The sequence below is a fragment of the Ambystoma mexicanum genome, chromosome 11, assembly GCF_040938575.1.
Source record: "Ambystoma mexicanum isolate Mex_15411 chromosome 11, UKY_AmexF1_1, whole genome shotgun sequence".
Lineage (NCBI taxonomy): Eukaryota > Metazoa > Chordata > Amphibia > Caudata > Ambystomatidae > Ambystoma > Ambystoma mexicanum.
Window position 1 is genome coordinate 1,450,096,734 of NC_090934.1, and position 16,309 is coordinate 1,450,113,042.

General features: G+C 45.7%; 1 protein-coding gene across 3 annotated transcripts in view; it reads right to left on the bottom strand.

Annotated features, from left to right (window-relative positions):
• Positions 1-16,309, bottom strand: part of SPG21 (SPG21 abhydrolase domain containing, maspardin) — a 328,600-nt gene that overhangs the window by 93,723 nt on the left and 218,568 nt on the right. For 2 of the 3 annotated variants that reach the window (XM_069625084.1, XM_069625085.1), the window contains one exon: positions 13,763-13,924. The exons of the other annotated variant lie outside the window; for it this stretch is intronic. In XM_069625084.1, the coding sequence (XP_069481185.1) occupies positions 13,763-13,924 (162 nt within the window). The remainder of the gene's footprint in view (positions 1-13,762; positions 13,925-16,309) is intronic. 3 annotated transcript variants of the gene reach the window in all.

A 16,309-nucleotide genomic window follows, 5' to 3' on the forward strand; every position in this document is an offset into this window, starting at 1 on the left:
AGAATTCAAGCAAATGTATCAATCCCAATTCCCCCCCAGCAAACACAAGAGAGAAACAGAACTGATTGTCAAACTGTCAAACTGGTTTTAAAGTTATCTCGGAATGGATTAATATGGGCTAAAACACTGAAATTGTTTAAATTTTACACGTTCTAGAAATTTCCTGAAACAAAATTTAGGCAAACTTTTCCGTGCACGGTAATCGCAATTGCAGGAAAACTATATAGATTTGAGATGCGGCTTTTGGTTCTATGGAAAGCTGTGGATGTTAGCTACAATCAGTTATGGACATTTTATGAGAGGACTTTTTTTGAGATATGCGTAAAATGAGAAAACAGGGATGCGCTTTCAAAAGACAAACAGGATTTCTTTACACTAGGGGGTGACTATGAAGAAGCAAATACTACACGGAAGCACAGCCACTAGACTAGGGTGCCTCTGGACCAGGTTTTTCCCTGCCGAGGAGCTTGCCTTCTTCAGATGAAATATATCAGCGCAAAGATATGTTTAACAATACTAGTACAGAAGGAAGATAGTAGGGATAAGATAAAGAGTTCAGGCCATTCAAAAATAATTCTAACAATGCAGCTCTGGATAAGATAGGATGGATTTGGATAGGAATTGCTATGGACAGTACATAGGCTAGTGACAGTCCTATACTATGGATACTCACTATATAGGTTTGAACAGAACCGTCAGGAATTCTGGTCTGTCAAGAACAGGGGAATTGCTCAGAAATTCTGCTGGGCACACCGGACTGGAGTGGGTCGGCAATGGCTCTGGTCACAGCTATCTGGTCACGGCTATCTGGTCACAGCACGACACAGCCCGATTGGGTCTTTTGATTCTGGTAATAATTCTTTAGCAGGAAAGTAGTTGCAGCACACCCTGGCTGTTCTTTTGCTCCCCTTAGATTTCTGAGGTAAATTCTGGTTTCTGGAATTATAAGGCCAAGCTGAGAATGGTTCAGCTATAGAAATGGGCCTTTCTGCTTGCCAGGTTTCTGGAGTCTGGAGCAAGGAAGATGTCTGGTTCTCTTGCAGGGTGCGCCGCCAGCAATCGGTTAGTGGGTGAATCTGTGTGTGTCTCTAAGTCCTCAGCTTTCTCCATTTATAAATATGGTAAAGGGGTGTGTGTGCTGGATTATCCTAAGCGTGCCCCTTTGGTTGGCTATAGGTTAGAATCTCCCCTCTCCCTTGATTGGAGGAGAAAACAGCGTGTCACCATGATGATGTGGTTTTATGAGTCAGAGAATGCTCCCCTTGCCTTTTGAACCTAAAATCTACCTGTAGCATAATACAAATTTACAATTTTGCAAACTTTATAACAATACCATATCTAGATCACATATTTTGTGGAGCAAATGTTCTTCCAAGCCCCGTCATAGTAGGGTCTTGTGTCAGCTCTTGACAGAATTCTGCCCTTTTGGGCCGGAACACAATATCTAGTTTATCCAAAAATGTGTACAACTGTGAGCATTGCATATGGGCATAAGCGTGTGAAGTTTCATGCTTTTGACATAAATACATTTGCTGCAAAACCATAATTTTCACAGTTACTTCCCAGAACACAGCACAGAGTTCTGGCTCCTCTTATAATGTGCAGCCAAAAATTAGGTTCAGAAGTCTGGGGTTTACATATTTTTTACAATTGTATACAGTAAATTATCAGTCTTTTTAGAAATGTGCTTTTTGTCCATTGTTAATCAGCAAAAGGTTGTCTGTCCCTGCCTCCTTCTCCTTGCAGCTCAGAAGCAATCTCCGCCCCCTTCCTTCTGGCAGAGGCCATTTACGATCCTTCCGGATTAGCATCTCCTTGCCTTGGATGAAGTCCATTGTGCTCTTCTCACAGCAGCCCAAATTCTCCTCCCCTCTTAATCATCACAAGGATGCGAGTTCCTGGTCTCGAGAGCAGAAGGGAGGTGCCTCGCCCCTGTGGGGGAAGTGGTTCTGCTTTTGGCTTGGAGTCAGGCTTAATTTAAAATGTAATTTGTTACATTTTTTCTTGGTTTAAATAAACTTGTAATTTTAAAACAAACAGCTAGAACACGGATTCCAGACTCTAAACCATGAGGTTTAAATAGTTACAACCTAGGTTACTCTTGATAACAGGTCACTTAGATTTCAGACATTAGATTTCAATGGTACAAGTTTACATTTTTAATACAGGCAATTGAAACAGTCATTCAGGCGGCTGAGGGTGCTGCGCCCAGATTTTGACAGATCCCACAGGCAGGCAAACTTGTGCTGTGGGTGTTTTGATGACCAAGACAGCTTTCCAGGATATTGCAATTTCACAAGGAGTTCTTGGACTCAGTGAATTGTGACACTCAGCAGGAAGATTGAATGTTTGTGGGTGTTTTGTATCAGCATTCTGCAGTTTCAGCAACCAGGAAAAGATTTAAAATGCAAGATTTCGGATTTCTTTCAGCAAGCACTGCTTTTCATGCAGTCTCAATTTTTACTTGTCGAGAAGCCCAGTGACATGTTTCAGGAGGGCGGTCTCCGTTCAACCACTGACAACATGCATTGTAGATTTGGTAGCCATCTTTTTGTGCTTTGTAGAGCGCGATTTCCAGAGGTTTTGGCGTGCATAGGGGTTTTGCGGCCATTTTGATGATTCTGGCACCATCAGGACACAGGGATGCCGTAGGGCAGAGCATAAGTGGGTTAATACATCCCACACAGGGCAAAGGGTCCTTTTTCCTTTGACCCTTTTGGAGGCTTCAGCTTCTCGCCTCGCGTCTTAGTTCCCCTGGTCTCCCTTCTCCACCGACCTGCTTGCGGCTCCTTGAGGGAAGGCTCTTCAGTCCTTCCTCCTTCCCTTTTTCATGCATCAGCTTGCGGATTGTCCATATTGACTAGACTGCTGGAGTTGGCTCTGCAGAGCGCTCTCCATTACTCAGCACCTCTTCTTCGACCCAGTACTGAAGTTACTTGTCTCACCTGGGTTTCCTGGAATCTTCATCTTAGTACTTTTGCAAGTACTTCATACAGGGTGTCCCTACTCTTCCTCATCTCAGTACTCTGGAAGATGTTTGGATGCTCTACCTTACATAGGTACCTGGAAGAGTGTGACATCACGTTACCCTGCATAGGGTAGGGAGATGAGGAAGGGTATGGGTATCAGGGCATACTGCGTTCTTCCCCAATAATCATCCCCTGCTCTATAGGGGGGGGGTTGGGGGCGGGGATTACCTCCTATGAGATCCAACCGCTGTGCACCACCGCCAGGGGGACTATCGGGTAGCGGCCTCACCTCCCTGGCCTCATGGGAAGGGGTTCCCCCTAGGGAAGCAGGGACAATATCCTGGGATTCGTCACACTGACAGGCATGCAGGAACTCCACAAAATCCTAGGGGAATTCAATTCCCTTTAGCTGCTGAACCCCCCCCACGTCACCAAACTCACAAGCTCTCTGCAATGAACTCTCCAACCACTTTCATAATGTTGTGCTTGAAAGACATCATACCATAAACTCAAAACTAGTTTGGATCCTGCCATCGACCATCGGACCCTCCACAAAGCCAAACCCTTACTCGCCGTCCTGACCCACTTTCACCCCTCATTCCAGGCTGATTTTGACAACTTACTAGCACTTAGTCAATACTCGGGCTCACCTGGAGACCCTTGCCCACCACCCATTCTAAAAAAGACCCTCACACCTGTGCTGGCAGCATAGCCCGCTCCATTGCAACTAACTTGCTTGCATCAGGCACTTTGCCAGAGGCCTTCAAAACCTCTCGCATAAAACCGCTTCCCAAAATACCCAGCCTTTGCCCACTTTCTCCATGTAGCTTACGCTTCATTGCCAAACTAATTGACCACTTGGCATATAAGCAACTTGGCCTCTTCACAGAAGCCAATAGCCTCCTCGACCCAGCCCAATTTGGATTCCGACCACTCTGGAACAGAATCTTCCCTAGTCTCCATCAGGGTGACCTAAAAAGAACTGTCAACTCAGAAGCGTGTACCACCCATCCTTCTAATCTGCCGCAGACCTTTGATACAATCCACCGCACAATACTGAGGAAAGGTCTCCTCACCCTAGGCATCAGTTACAACACCCTTAATTGAATCATCTTCTTTATTTCCAACCGTTCGCAAATCATTCTCCTTGCCCCTTTCTCCTCCGCCCAGTCACAAAAGGGGTGCCGAAAGGAGCATCCCTTTCACCATTCCTCTTCAAACTCTACCTAAGCACAATGGGAGCGTTCATCCTCTCACACAACCTTATCTGCTACAACTACACAGACGATACGCTGATCATTTTAAAACTCCCGAAGATACAAGCCTCGCCACCTCTCGACCTTGCCTCGTCTCTCGGACATTGACCAGTGGATGACTAACAACCACCTAATCCTCAGCCTGGGCAAATCAGAGGTCCTACAATGTGGCAAAACTGACCCCCCCCCACACTTTACCATGGCTGGCTGCCCTTGTATCCTCACCTGCCCCCTCCAACTGTCAAAAATCTTGGCTGCACCATGGACACAACTCCCTCTATCTCGGCATCCCAGCCCGCCAGCTAAGGGAACTTTAATGTATCCAAAACACAGCAGCCAGACTGCTCCTCACCCTCTCACCCAGAGAACTCATCACCCCCGCACTCAGAACTCTGCACTGGCTCCCAGTTTGACAAAGAGCAACCATCAACGCCATGTGCATCACACCAAGCACTCCATCACAGGGGACCTGAATTCCTTCCGAACAAATTCATCCACTACCAGCCCCACAGAAACCTGCGATCAGGCTCGGCTCTCCTCTTGGCTATTCCTTCGCACCACTCCAGAGTTGGAGACTCGGCTTTCTCTATCCTAGCACCCACCATCTGGAACACCCTTCCTCTGCACATCTGCTGCACCGAAAACGACCCCTCCTTCAAAAAAGTCACCAAACCCTGGCTTTTAACTGCATTAACTTGAAAACCCCATAAATCCAGAGTGTGTGAACTATCTCCCTAGGTGGTGCCGGCTGCGTTCGTGGCATCACACAGTTTCTCCAAACACAGTGCCGGCTGTGTATGCGGCGGCCAGGACGATACACACTTTCATACACCTATCACGACCCTATGTTCCCTCAAGCGCCACTAGCTGATTCACAGCACCCACATATGCAAGTTCACAGGGACTGATGAATGGTTGCACCAGGCATGTACAGAAAACTGGTTAATCACAACAACAGTAGTAGAAGCACAGTGGTGTGATAGAACCAACGCCACCACCAGCGCAATCTTACACCCGACCCACCTCGAAAAATCTGGTAGCACAACCTGTGCACCTCCTGTGGCTATTAGTTGGAGCACAGACTGTTGTAGCTGCTAACAGTTTTTTTATCACAGCTGCAAAAACCAACAGAAGAGTCCAAATATGTGAGCAGATGCCCTAACTTCAAAGTGCCACCGATGGTGGCAACGTACCTATAATACACCACCCCCAGTGGTCGCAGGCATGGCTAATCACACACATCACTATACAGCAAGGACTACAACAAAAATGTGTCTGCTGTTCACGTAAATGATTTGCCTACTTGCACCCAAATACGCCTCGTTTTCGTGTGCTTTCTATTATTGTCCATGACATTTAATTAAATAAAGGAATATTTTAACTGCCCGGCAACAACTGGTTCTTTTGGCTCAGTGTCTAGCGTGGACTACTCTCTCTGGACTGCTTTCTGGAGTGCACTCCACTTACTTTGTACTCGGGTATAAAGATATATATATATCAACAAAAATGTGTTCAAATGTGAAAAGGTCAAATATTTTCGACCAAGTAGACCTAAACCATATAACCATTACAATTATGATTCTTTCCAGCTTTCTCATGTATAGAACCTGGCCGTTCAGAGCCAAGGGAGTAAGAAGAGGGGCTTTGCACGCTGGGTTTTCTTGGGCACAGTTTCCACGTGGCTTGGCTCACCAGGACACTGGCGGTCTCAAATGTATGGCACTTTGTGCACTAAGTGCACAAACACTAGGGTTTTGGCAACCGTGACAAATGGCGAAACCAAAACATTTGAGTTTTGTGGTTTGCTTTTCAGGGAGCTTTTGCAAAACTTGGCAAATATGGATTTCTATACAACCTCTCCCAAATTATGTTGGGGGCTAAGGGGAGTGCAGGGTGGGGTGCACTTTTTAGCCTTCTAGGAGACAGCACATTCAGGCCAATGACAGGTATACCATAGAAGCTTGAGAAAGTGTTGCTAGATTAAGTGAAACACCTGAGCTGGCAATTAATGGGTCGGGTCTACAGAGGGGCCTGGTTAGCAAACAGACAGGGCTGACAAATGCCTAACACAAATACTCAACACAAATGGTGACAGTCATTGGGCAGGAGAGGTATTACTGTTAAGGTATTACAAAACGTTGTATAGGAGTGATGGACTAGTGACACATGAGTATTTGAAGGGTTTGTGTGAGAAGTTCCAGTTACTCTGTTGACAGCAGTCTGCAGGCCGTTGTTACACAATATGCAGCTTTTGTCACTTACCACTGGTCACTCCTCTCATGTTATATTATGTTGATTTATATTGCGCACTGCTGCCATTTGCATGGTCTCCATGCGCTCACGTGGCTCTGTAAGTAAAGCGGGTGAGGGCGGTTAATGAGGGAGAGAGGGATAGGATAGAGTTTGTGCTCATCTGTGGATTCATGCAAAACCAGGATAAACTGGTGTCTGTGTGTGAGTTTTCTAGGTGTGCTTTGTTATGTGCACTGGGCCTGTTTCCATAAGGGTAACGTCCATTGTCTGAGTTGTTTGTTGTCTGCAGATATTGGGTTTGTAGTAGGATTAGAGAGGGGTGTGCGGTTTGCACCTTTTGGTAGGTTGTTTCCATAGCCCTCTAGGCATGTGTGGTACAGGAGAGGTGCAAGGGTGTGGAAAAGGGAAGGAGTGGTGGTTAGTTGGTTTCAGGTGATCTCTGGGTGTTGAGTAGCTTTATTGACGGTTCTTGGTTCTGTATTGTCCCGCGATTTCTTTGGTCCTGGTGTATGGATTGTGGAGGCGCTCGTCTAAACTAAATCTAATCAACTAGGTCAGTAAGATTCCATTGTGGCTAAATTCAAAAGCAGCGTTAACCAAATCATTATCATTTTAGTGTGGCTAAATTCAGGGCACCACGTTAGTATAGTTCTAGTGTGGTTAGATTAGGGTGACCAGACGTCCTGGTTTTCCCGGGACAGTCTGGGGAAATCACCTTCCGTCCCGGGGTCCCGGGAGTTTTTTCATTTTAGAAACCCCGTCTGGGGTTTGCATGGTTGGGTGGCTACGGTCATTAAAATCGTAATTTTTTTCACAATGCGTACAGAATTTTGAAGTTGTACGTTTGGCTCGAACCCCCAACCTTACAACTACAAGTCACAACACTTACTGACTGTACCACAGTGACTGGCTTGGAAATGAGCGTACAGCAAGCCATCTAATATCAATTACAGAAAACGCTTCTTCTGAATTAACATGCCAAGATTCACGGACAAAACTGCGCAAATGAGATCATGTACACTTTATAGAAAGGAGATGTGCTGGAAATATGGTTGGGTGGTGGTTGTGGGGGCGTGTTAGGGAGGGGCGGTAATGTGTGGGCTGCGGTGGAGTAGTCCCTCTTATGGTGTTGTTCGTCCCGGTTTTTCGTTTTGGAAATCTGGTCACCCTAGGTTAGATTCAAAATCAGCGTTAACCAAATCATTACAATTTTAGTGTGGCTAAATTCAGGGCACCACGTTAGTATAGTTCTAGTGTGGCTAGATTCAAAAGCCGCGTTAACCAAATATTTTAACCATTCTACTGTGGCTAATTCAGAAAACTGCAGGAGTCAAGTTAGCACAGTTGTGTGGGCAAATTCAAAAGCGGCATGAACGAACTCAGAGCAATTCTATTGTGGCTAAGATCAAAGCGTTAGCTAATTCTTTACAATGCTAGTGTGGCTGAATTCAAAGCAGCAGGAACCTAATTGGTTCGAATCATATTGTGTTGTCCTTTGCCCGCTTTTCTGTAGTCCACTGGATAGAGGGGGGGGGGCGGTTTCAGGGCAGGGAGCAGGTATCGCCCTTATCCTCTACCCTTTGCCGGCGACCCTGGGAGGGTCCAGTGAGTGCTAGTTGGGTCACGTGATCCCCAGCAGCACCAATCAAGGGTGGGGAGAGGTTCTCTGGATGGGACAGGAAGTGGGTCTTTTTTCCAATTTATTTTAATAAAAGGGTAAAAGTCAATAAAGTTATGGGATAAGGGTTAGTTGGTTGGTTAAAATTAAGGGGAGGGTCAGTATTGAGTTAAGGGAAAGGGTCAGAATGAATTACGTTTAGGGAGGGGGTCGGATTTAATTTATTAAAATGTATGGCAAGGGTCCTGATTACAATTAAGGGCAGGGACGGGGTAAAGTTAACTTGATACATGCCTGAAAGTTTGCACTTCCCTGCAGCTCGTGGTCTTGGGGTCCCCTTATCTCAATCAATCATCAGTACACATGTGCTGCACCTCACAACGATGTATTGCAACGACGTATTCAACCTAAGATCACTGATTTACATGCTTTATGCTCTGCAGCCTAGCCTCCTTTGGCCAGGCCATCTTGTGGGAACTGACAGTGAGGCCCAGACGAGTGAGCTTCAACTGATCTTGAGGCAGAAACCGTAGCACCCACTCAAGCTCTTTATGCATGAGTTCAAGCATTTCTTCAATCACGTGTCGCAATGGACGGGGGGGGGGGGGGGAGATGACCTGGCCTTCAATACATATCAACATAGCCTTTCCAAAGTCTATCCCAGTCTGATTTGGTGCAGCAACAATGAAGTCTATAAACTGGTTCTAGTCATTGGGAACGAGCCATGAGGTGCACACTTTCTACATCTTGGTGAAAGCATAAAATACTCCATCATCGTCCGCATCAGTCAGCGCAGGTGTGCTACATGAACAATAACTGACAAGCTTAGGCCCTTTACCAATTGAAAGAAGGTGAAAATGGCATACTTGCTAACTTCTCCATTGGCCATTCTCTCGCCGGATGTCCATGACTGGCAAAGCGATGGTGAATATTTTGTTAATCAATGAGCAGGTGCTTTTTTGAGTCCCCACTTACGCTGTAGAGCAGTCAAGCCCCAGTGTGTCTGCTCCCAATAAGCCAGCCAAACGATGTAGGAAGCGCTGTCGCTTCTAATGGTGTTGCCAATTCGTCAAAAAAATAAAGTGTTCACTGTTAACTCAAACGCATTAAAAGAACTTGATTTCCAGCAGGGAATGCTCCTATTGCTCTCTGAATGTAACAAGATAACTGAGCCCAAGTACTGGGTTTACAAATGAGAATTGGCCCAGGTGTCCCCTGGGGAGTCGAACAACTCTTTCAAGATGGCATAAGACCACCAACCCTAGTGCTGAGAGGAAAGTATACAAGTATTTATATTGTGGAGGTCTTGTTATGCCAACAGTAAGCTCAGTTTACTTTAGGCTGCTTTATCATTCGTTATCTCCTTTTCCTGTCAAAGGAAGTGATTTGTTGTAAAGCAACAAAGCAAAGACAGCGTTGCCAATGCGCTGTAGGAATGAAGCAAAATGTGTTCACTAGAAAAGAAAACCTTGCCGGGCTTGCTCTTCTCAAAACAGTGTGCTTGAAATGCACCCAGCTTCATTTTCAGCCGGCAATTAACTTTCAAAAACGTGGAAGCAGGCACAGAGTGAAATTGGTTACTTTGGATATAAAGTGTGCTTCCAGGATTACTCAATTACAAGTAACATTATCAAAAGTGTTGGTAGTGTCACTCACCAAACAAAAGCTTTAGAAATATTTGTAACACAGGAATTCATTTTCCACTAATTCACTTTTCCTCTCTGTACATGATTACTAATTGATTTTGTTGGTGACATTGCCAAACGGACATCTATTCTGTTTTGTGCAGCACCAAAATGCGGTTTGGTCTCCTCACAGTGCCTTTAGTATTCTTTCAAGATTGTGGCCAGTCAAGTATTCTGAAGCAGGCCTCACATTTGAGCCAAAGGTGCCGGCAGGTGGCTGGAAAATTGTTCAAAATAAACTGGCTTTTGTTTATATTAAATAAGCAGGAACTTTAAATATTTATGTAATTTTTGATTTTGTAATTATGATTTGGCTTGACACAAGTTGGTCACGTAGAGGAAGTGAGACCGCACCTCAAGAGCTAACTCAGCAAGGCAGTTCAAGAGGTGGAGAAAGACGGCACGAACCGAGAGGGTGACAAGGGGAGAAGCGACCTTGCGCTATCCGACCAGGGTCGGTAAAACCTCCACAGAAGGATCGCAAGACTGCAACAATAGCCAGCGTGTTTCAGCAGATGTCAACGGTAAACAGGACCCTTCTTCACTGATAACCAAGCCGGGGAGAAACACTTGTCTCCGTGGTACCAACCTTGACTCCAGAGAGAAGAAAAGCCAAGCAGTTCATCGCAGCAGGTGAGTCGAGGGGAGAGCCGATAAGAAACCAAACTGTGTTGAACGAAAGTAGCAAACGGCTTATAGAATTGTGAAAGAAGACAAAGATCTGTTCATACTAGAATGGGGAAAACCAGCAACAGAGGAGTCCCTCACCACATGAGTGCTCACTCAGGAAAATCTGGGTGATTAACCAATTGTTGAAACTACCATTACCAGAAGGCCTTGGAAAAGACGCAAAGGGGGTCAAAGTGGTCATAGAGGGGTACAGTAAAATCCTCTGTACAGTCGAAAGTCTGACCGACAGATGATCGGAAAGCAAATCCTGCATCATAAAAACATATAAAAAGGGTGCCTAAGTCTGAAGTCCCAATATACAGTAAAGAGTGAACCGGGCAGAGGGATGCCCACAATGAACTTTTTAAAAAAGACATTAAGATTTGTGACCGTCACAGATGAAACTGTTGAAAGCAGTAGTGAACCCGACAGAGCAGAGGGAAGCTAACATTCGAGAAGGGTCTGAGCCCGGAAGAGGGGGACCCAGGGCTGAAAAGGCATCACCCAGTGTACAAGCAGAACAGAACATTTGATTATTATTTTGAAACACATCTGGTCCTCAGAGGCAAGAGACTTTTTGTAGAAAAGAGACTTAACGACCGAAGGCCCCAATTACTAAGAGTGGAACTGTTGGCTCGTGCTGGGGAAGCTCGAGTGTGTGCTGTGCTCCAGAATCCTACTTTGTCCCGTGCTGAAAACATGTGGAAGGGAGATCCCAACTACTGCATCCTAACTTATTTGTGAATACTTCTTTCTTTCTTATGAACATTATCCCACACTTCTTTTTAAAATTAGCGCAAGGACTAGCAATAGGTTTTTTAGTATAGGCCCTTTTATTTGACAAGACGCCATTCAGACTGCCTTATTGTTTGATGGTCGAAGCTTGCTCACATCTTAGATTTAGGATTAGATTAGGCGTTTTTCTAACCTACCTACACAGTTAAATAAATACCATTAAACTGTGATCACTTGTGTCTGTCTTTACAGTGCTTACACAGCAAGGCTTTGCCAACCACTTTGCACTCCAGACTGCTTCCAAGTCGTTCCACCTCCTCTCGCTGCTTGCCGTTGGCAGACCTGCCTTGCTTCAGGCCCCAGTAAATGGAGTATTGCTTTCTCCGACTGCCAAATGCCCAGGAATCTTCCCTCCGTTCCTGGCATGTCTGCGGCACGTCCCACTCGCACAACGTTTCTCTGCCTCTTTGCTGGCGAGACCCTTGGCTCCTCCACACCGATCTGTGCTCCCAGGGACCATGCGCCTCACAGAGATGTACGTCTTCCGAACAGCAGCAGTCTCTTGCAATTGGTTTTCGTTCTTTAAATGTCCTGCACACAAGTGTATTTTGAAAACAACTAGCATGCGCATTGGGCTCGAGGCTCTATCTGCTTGTATTTCTCCCTTCTTCCTCCTCATCCCAGTACCTGGGTAATTGTGGGAGATGAAGTCCACTGAGGTTGACTGATGTGAATTTCTTGACAAATTTCTAGCAGTCTTTCCAAATGATGAGCCAGTACTACATTGATGAAAATTAAAGATGGGAAAGTCAGTCTTGGAACTGTTACGCTTTTGTCCAAGGATGAAAGTTTGGTTAAAAGGACTTTGGGAAAAGGTTTCTCTATTTATTTTCCCTAAGGGGGTATAGATGCATGGAAACAGGCCATTAGGATATTGGGTATCGGGGTGTTTGCTTCATGGGCAAACGGGGGATAACATGCCTCACCCAATGAACCCATGATCTCTCCCCAGATGCCGTCTCCTCCCATGTGATCCTCCCTCATATAGCTGCCCCCAAAGTCAGGATCAGGTAGCAGTGCCACCCCCTAGGAACATGGGAGGCGGTTACCACCGGAGAATCCAGGATGACTCCATGGGGTTCATCACAGATGGCATAATAGTCAACAGCAATAGATTTGGCATTCATGTAGGCATTGCACTCTGACGCGACGATGAATTAGCCGGATAAGGGTGCATAAGTAAGTACAGCGTTGCAAGGGTGGCCGTCATATTCCTCATATGTAATCATATGCCAATTGCCTCATTAAATGCTGGGCTACCTGTTAGACGTAACTCCCGATGGACAGGAAACAAAGGGCCAATAGAAGGCGCAGTCTGCACCCTGCTGTGCCGATCGCCACCAACCTCTAGTGCCATGAATATGGAGCGAGCACGGACAACTCTGAAAAGCAACAGATGTGTAGGTGTCGATCCTCCCCCCCTCTCTACACTCCTAGGGTTTTGACTAACACCAAGAGCGCAACATGTGAGCCAACAAGAAATCGAACAGATGGGCTTTTTTTCTTTATGTTCAAATAGGCAGAGAAGAGCACCCTGGCTTTGTAAGGAAATCCCAGTTTTGCTCAATTTGGCATGTTCCCTTCAAACGTACTTTGTTGCCCTCAAAAAGTAAGTTCAGCACCCTCAAAGAGTGAAGAAAAAAAAAACAGATCCCTTCCATTCCTGTACAGATCTCTTCTACAGCATGTAGAGGACAAGGAGCGACTGCAGTGGCCTAAAAGTAAGCAAAGCTCTGTTTCAAGAGGTTTTCAACTTGCTTTCTTTGGCCTTGAAAGATATTTTCACATAAAAACGGTGTGTAAAAGGAAGGAGCACATTGTTAATGAAACCTTGTAATGGTTCTTCGAAAAGATTTCTTGCTTAGTTAAGACTATTTTTTGTTCTACAGACCACTGAAAAAGAAAGAAAAGGATAGTATGAAGGGGTTCAACTAGAACCCCGCTACGACAGAAGTGAGGAGTTCACTCCAGTCAATGGAAACTCTAATAAAACCTGAAGAAAAGACTGGTTTGCTCCATTTGGGATTTTTCTTTTGGGAAAATCTCCTCTACGGTACAGGGTTTGTTATAAGAGTAGGGCAAGGGGGTTGGATGGCTGCCCGTGTTAGGTCTCCAATTTGAACAATAAAGAAAGGGCTACTTTTGACTATTAATTGTCAACTGCTGGTGGCTCTTCTTGCAGCCTCTAATCTCACACCAGACTTATCTTTCTTCACTATATCAGTCATTGAGTGAGGGCTTTTAGACTCGAAGGTTTGGCATGACCTCCAAATCCACCTCAAACTATGAGATAACTAGGCTAGCAGAAACTCCATTAAAACGAAACTATTCAATGCGTACCCCCATCTTCAAGACTGTACTTTAGCAGTGATACACACACACACAACATTTTGCAATATCCATTTTTAGTTTTGATGCTGGGATAAAGGCATCAAACAGGAGCTGAAAAGGATTCCTATAGTCCGGTGGGACACGCAATCATTAACGATATTAAAACATTTCATGACAAGTACTCACTGCAATAACTCTGTAGCCCCACGTCGTCAGGGCCAAAATCTGTTGGAAAAATACATCTGCTGTTCCGCTGACAGGAGGCAGAAAGATGATAGGACAGCGCACTGATTTGGGCCCTGCATCATACAACGTCCACACTTTGCTGTCATCATCGTCCACTATGATCTGAAAAGAGCGGGAGAGAGGGTGAATGGAGGTCTCTGCAGAACACTTGTGTACAGGCCCGTTATAAATGCCACATATCATAGCATATATCATGATCAAGCATGATCAAGCAAGATAACCCAAGGAGTCACCAGGTCTGCAAGCAGACTTCAACCATTTACTGGCATAGGACAGACTTCTAAAACAGCAAGCTATCTTTTTAAAAGGCTACCTTTAGAAGGATAACATATGTTGTATCCCCCTGGCTGTTTGTTTCTTTAGGATATATTCCGAATTGAGTTACACCCAACCCCCGCCAGACCAAGATACAACCCCAACCATCAGTTAAATTTGCTTATATGGCGACACCCGTCTTTACAGAAAAACTGACCAAGTCGCAGCATAGACCAAAAATAAGGCATAATCGAATGTTGCTTTACCCTTTGCCCCCAAATCGGTGGTGCAACTTATTTCCACACAGTCACTGTGGATGAGGACACAGCTGTAACAAAGGCTCAGGTCATCACCAATCCATGTCACTCTTGCTCTGCTAACATGAAGTTCATAACAGACCTATATGATGCTTCTCCGCGTGGGTGCATTCTACCAATGGCAAATTCCTTTGTTTAAGAAACCAGACTTTGATCCGACCACCGTTACTAATGTCCAGCTTATTTCAAATATTCCTTTTCAAGTCAAAATAGTTGGAAAAAAATAGTTCCCAAACAACTGCTAGAATTTGAAGAACAGCAATCCTTTTGACACTAACCAATATCTGAACGCATTGCTCCATTCTTCCCATGTATCCTTCTCATCTTACTTTTGGATTTAATATGCCAGCTTTGGCTTAAGTTCCAATTTTCATTCAGTTCGGTATTGGATTTATGTTTCAGCATTGCTTCATGTTTTCACCCGCTCATTTCAATAAGTCTTAACCGGCAGGTGTTGGTCACACACCGTGCTCTAGAGGTGTCCTGCTCCGAGTGACTCCCCCGACACTCAGCGGTCTTGGGCTTCCTCTCCGGCAGCTCAGCCTTCTTCTTGCTTCGCCAGTCTATGGACTGGCCTCTGCAAGCCTTGCTTGCGCTTCTGGTGCTCTGCAGCACCCGTCTGCGTCTTCGCCTCCTACGCACGGACGCAAATGGCATCCTTTTCTTCCTGATTGCAAGCAGATGCTGCTACACGCAGCCCAGCGCGAAGGCTCCCATTCTCGTGGCAATTCAACAGCCCACCTGGCCACGGGGCTCCACCGTTTGTCTGGGCTTCGGCCGGTGTCCTGGCTTCCCATCAGGCCCCACCACAACTGCCTCCTTCATGACAAGGGTCCCCTGCTGACAGCTTCTACAAAGACCTCCCAGTCACTCCCCACGTTGTTTCACTGGCCTCTCTTTATACACCTGTAACCCTTTGTTGAAGTTGTGGATTCCCCATCAGAATTGCCTGACCATAGTTAAAGGGGACACGCCTGACCCTCCCAGTACTTTCAAATGTCAAATGTGAGAAAATGAGGGGAGCTGATTTACAGTAGCCTGAAAATGAGGGGAGCTGTTCTACAGTAGCCTACAAAGGCCTGGGGAGGGCTAGGTTGTTCCTCAACAGGGAAAGGGGAGTGTCACGCCCGAGGGCACCCCACTGCCAATCACCAAGGACCCTCTACCCAGGTGAACCTCCCTCGCTTCTCTGCCCCCAGGGTCAGGATCCAAAAGCAATGGTCTTTCCCTGGCTACCTGAAAAAAGGATCCAGGAAAAGCAGGAGTCAGAATGGCCTTCGTCGGTTTCTCACACTTTCCAAAATATATTTGTATATCAGTTTTACCCATTTATTCATATTTATATAGACTTCCTTTCCATGTATTCGCACCCCCCCCCCACTCCCAATCAACCTGCATCCTTCCTGGCTTTCATCATCCTTCCTAACCATCATTCCTTTGCATCAAGGGATCCTTCCCAGTAACTCATCTGTCTTGGATATCTTTCACGTCCAGCTTTGATCTTTTTGCTACTGTTGCAAACATCCCAATCTATACTAGCTATCGTATTGCATTGCTACTCTTCCTGCATTGCGTATATATTTCCTAAATATCCTTACACTATCTTAAGGACCCATTCAGAATAAAGGATATGCGCACCTCCAGTTGCCACACTGTTAGGACGCAGTACTCCAAAAGCTCCTGCTTGATCCTTAAAGTGATCTGTCTGCAAGCGCCTATTTCGGCGCCAAGCAGTGTTGTCGAATCCAGAACAGCCTGGGCACATGAATGGGCCTAGTTGTGGGTCTCCAGCGGTCAGTGGCAAGATAGCGCCCACCACGCTTGTCGGCCGACCGAAGTGACTGCTGTGTCCCGTTGGAGAGCGAGGGGATATCGGTGCCAATCTACGGTACAACGCGACTCACAGCTATAATGT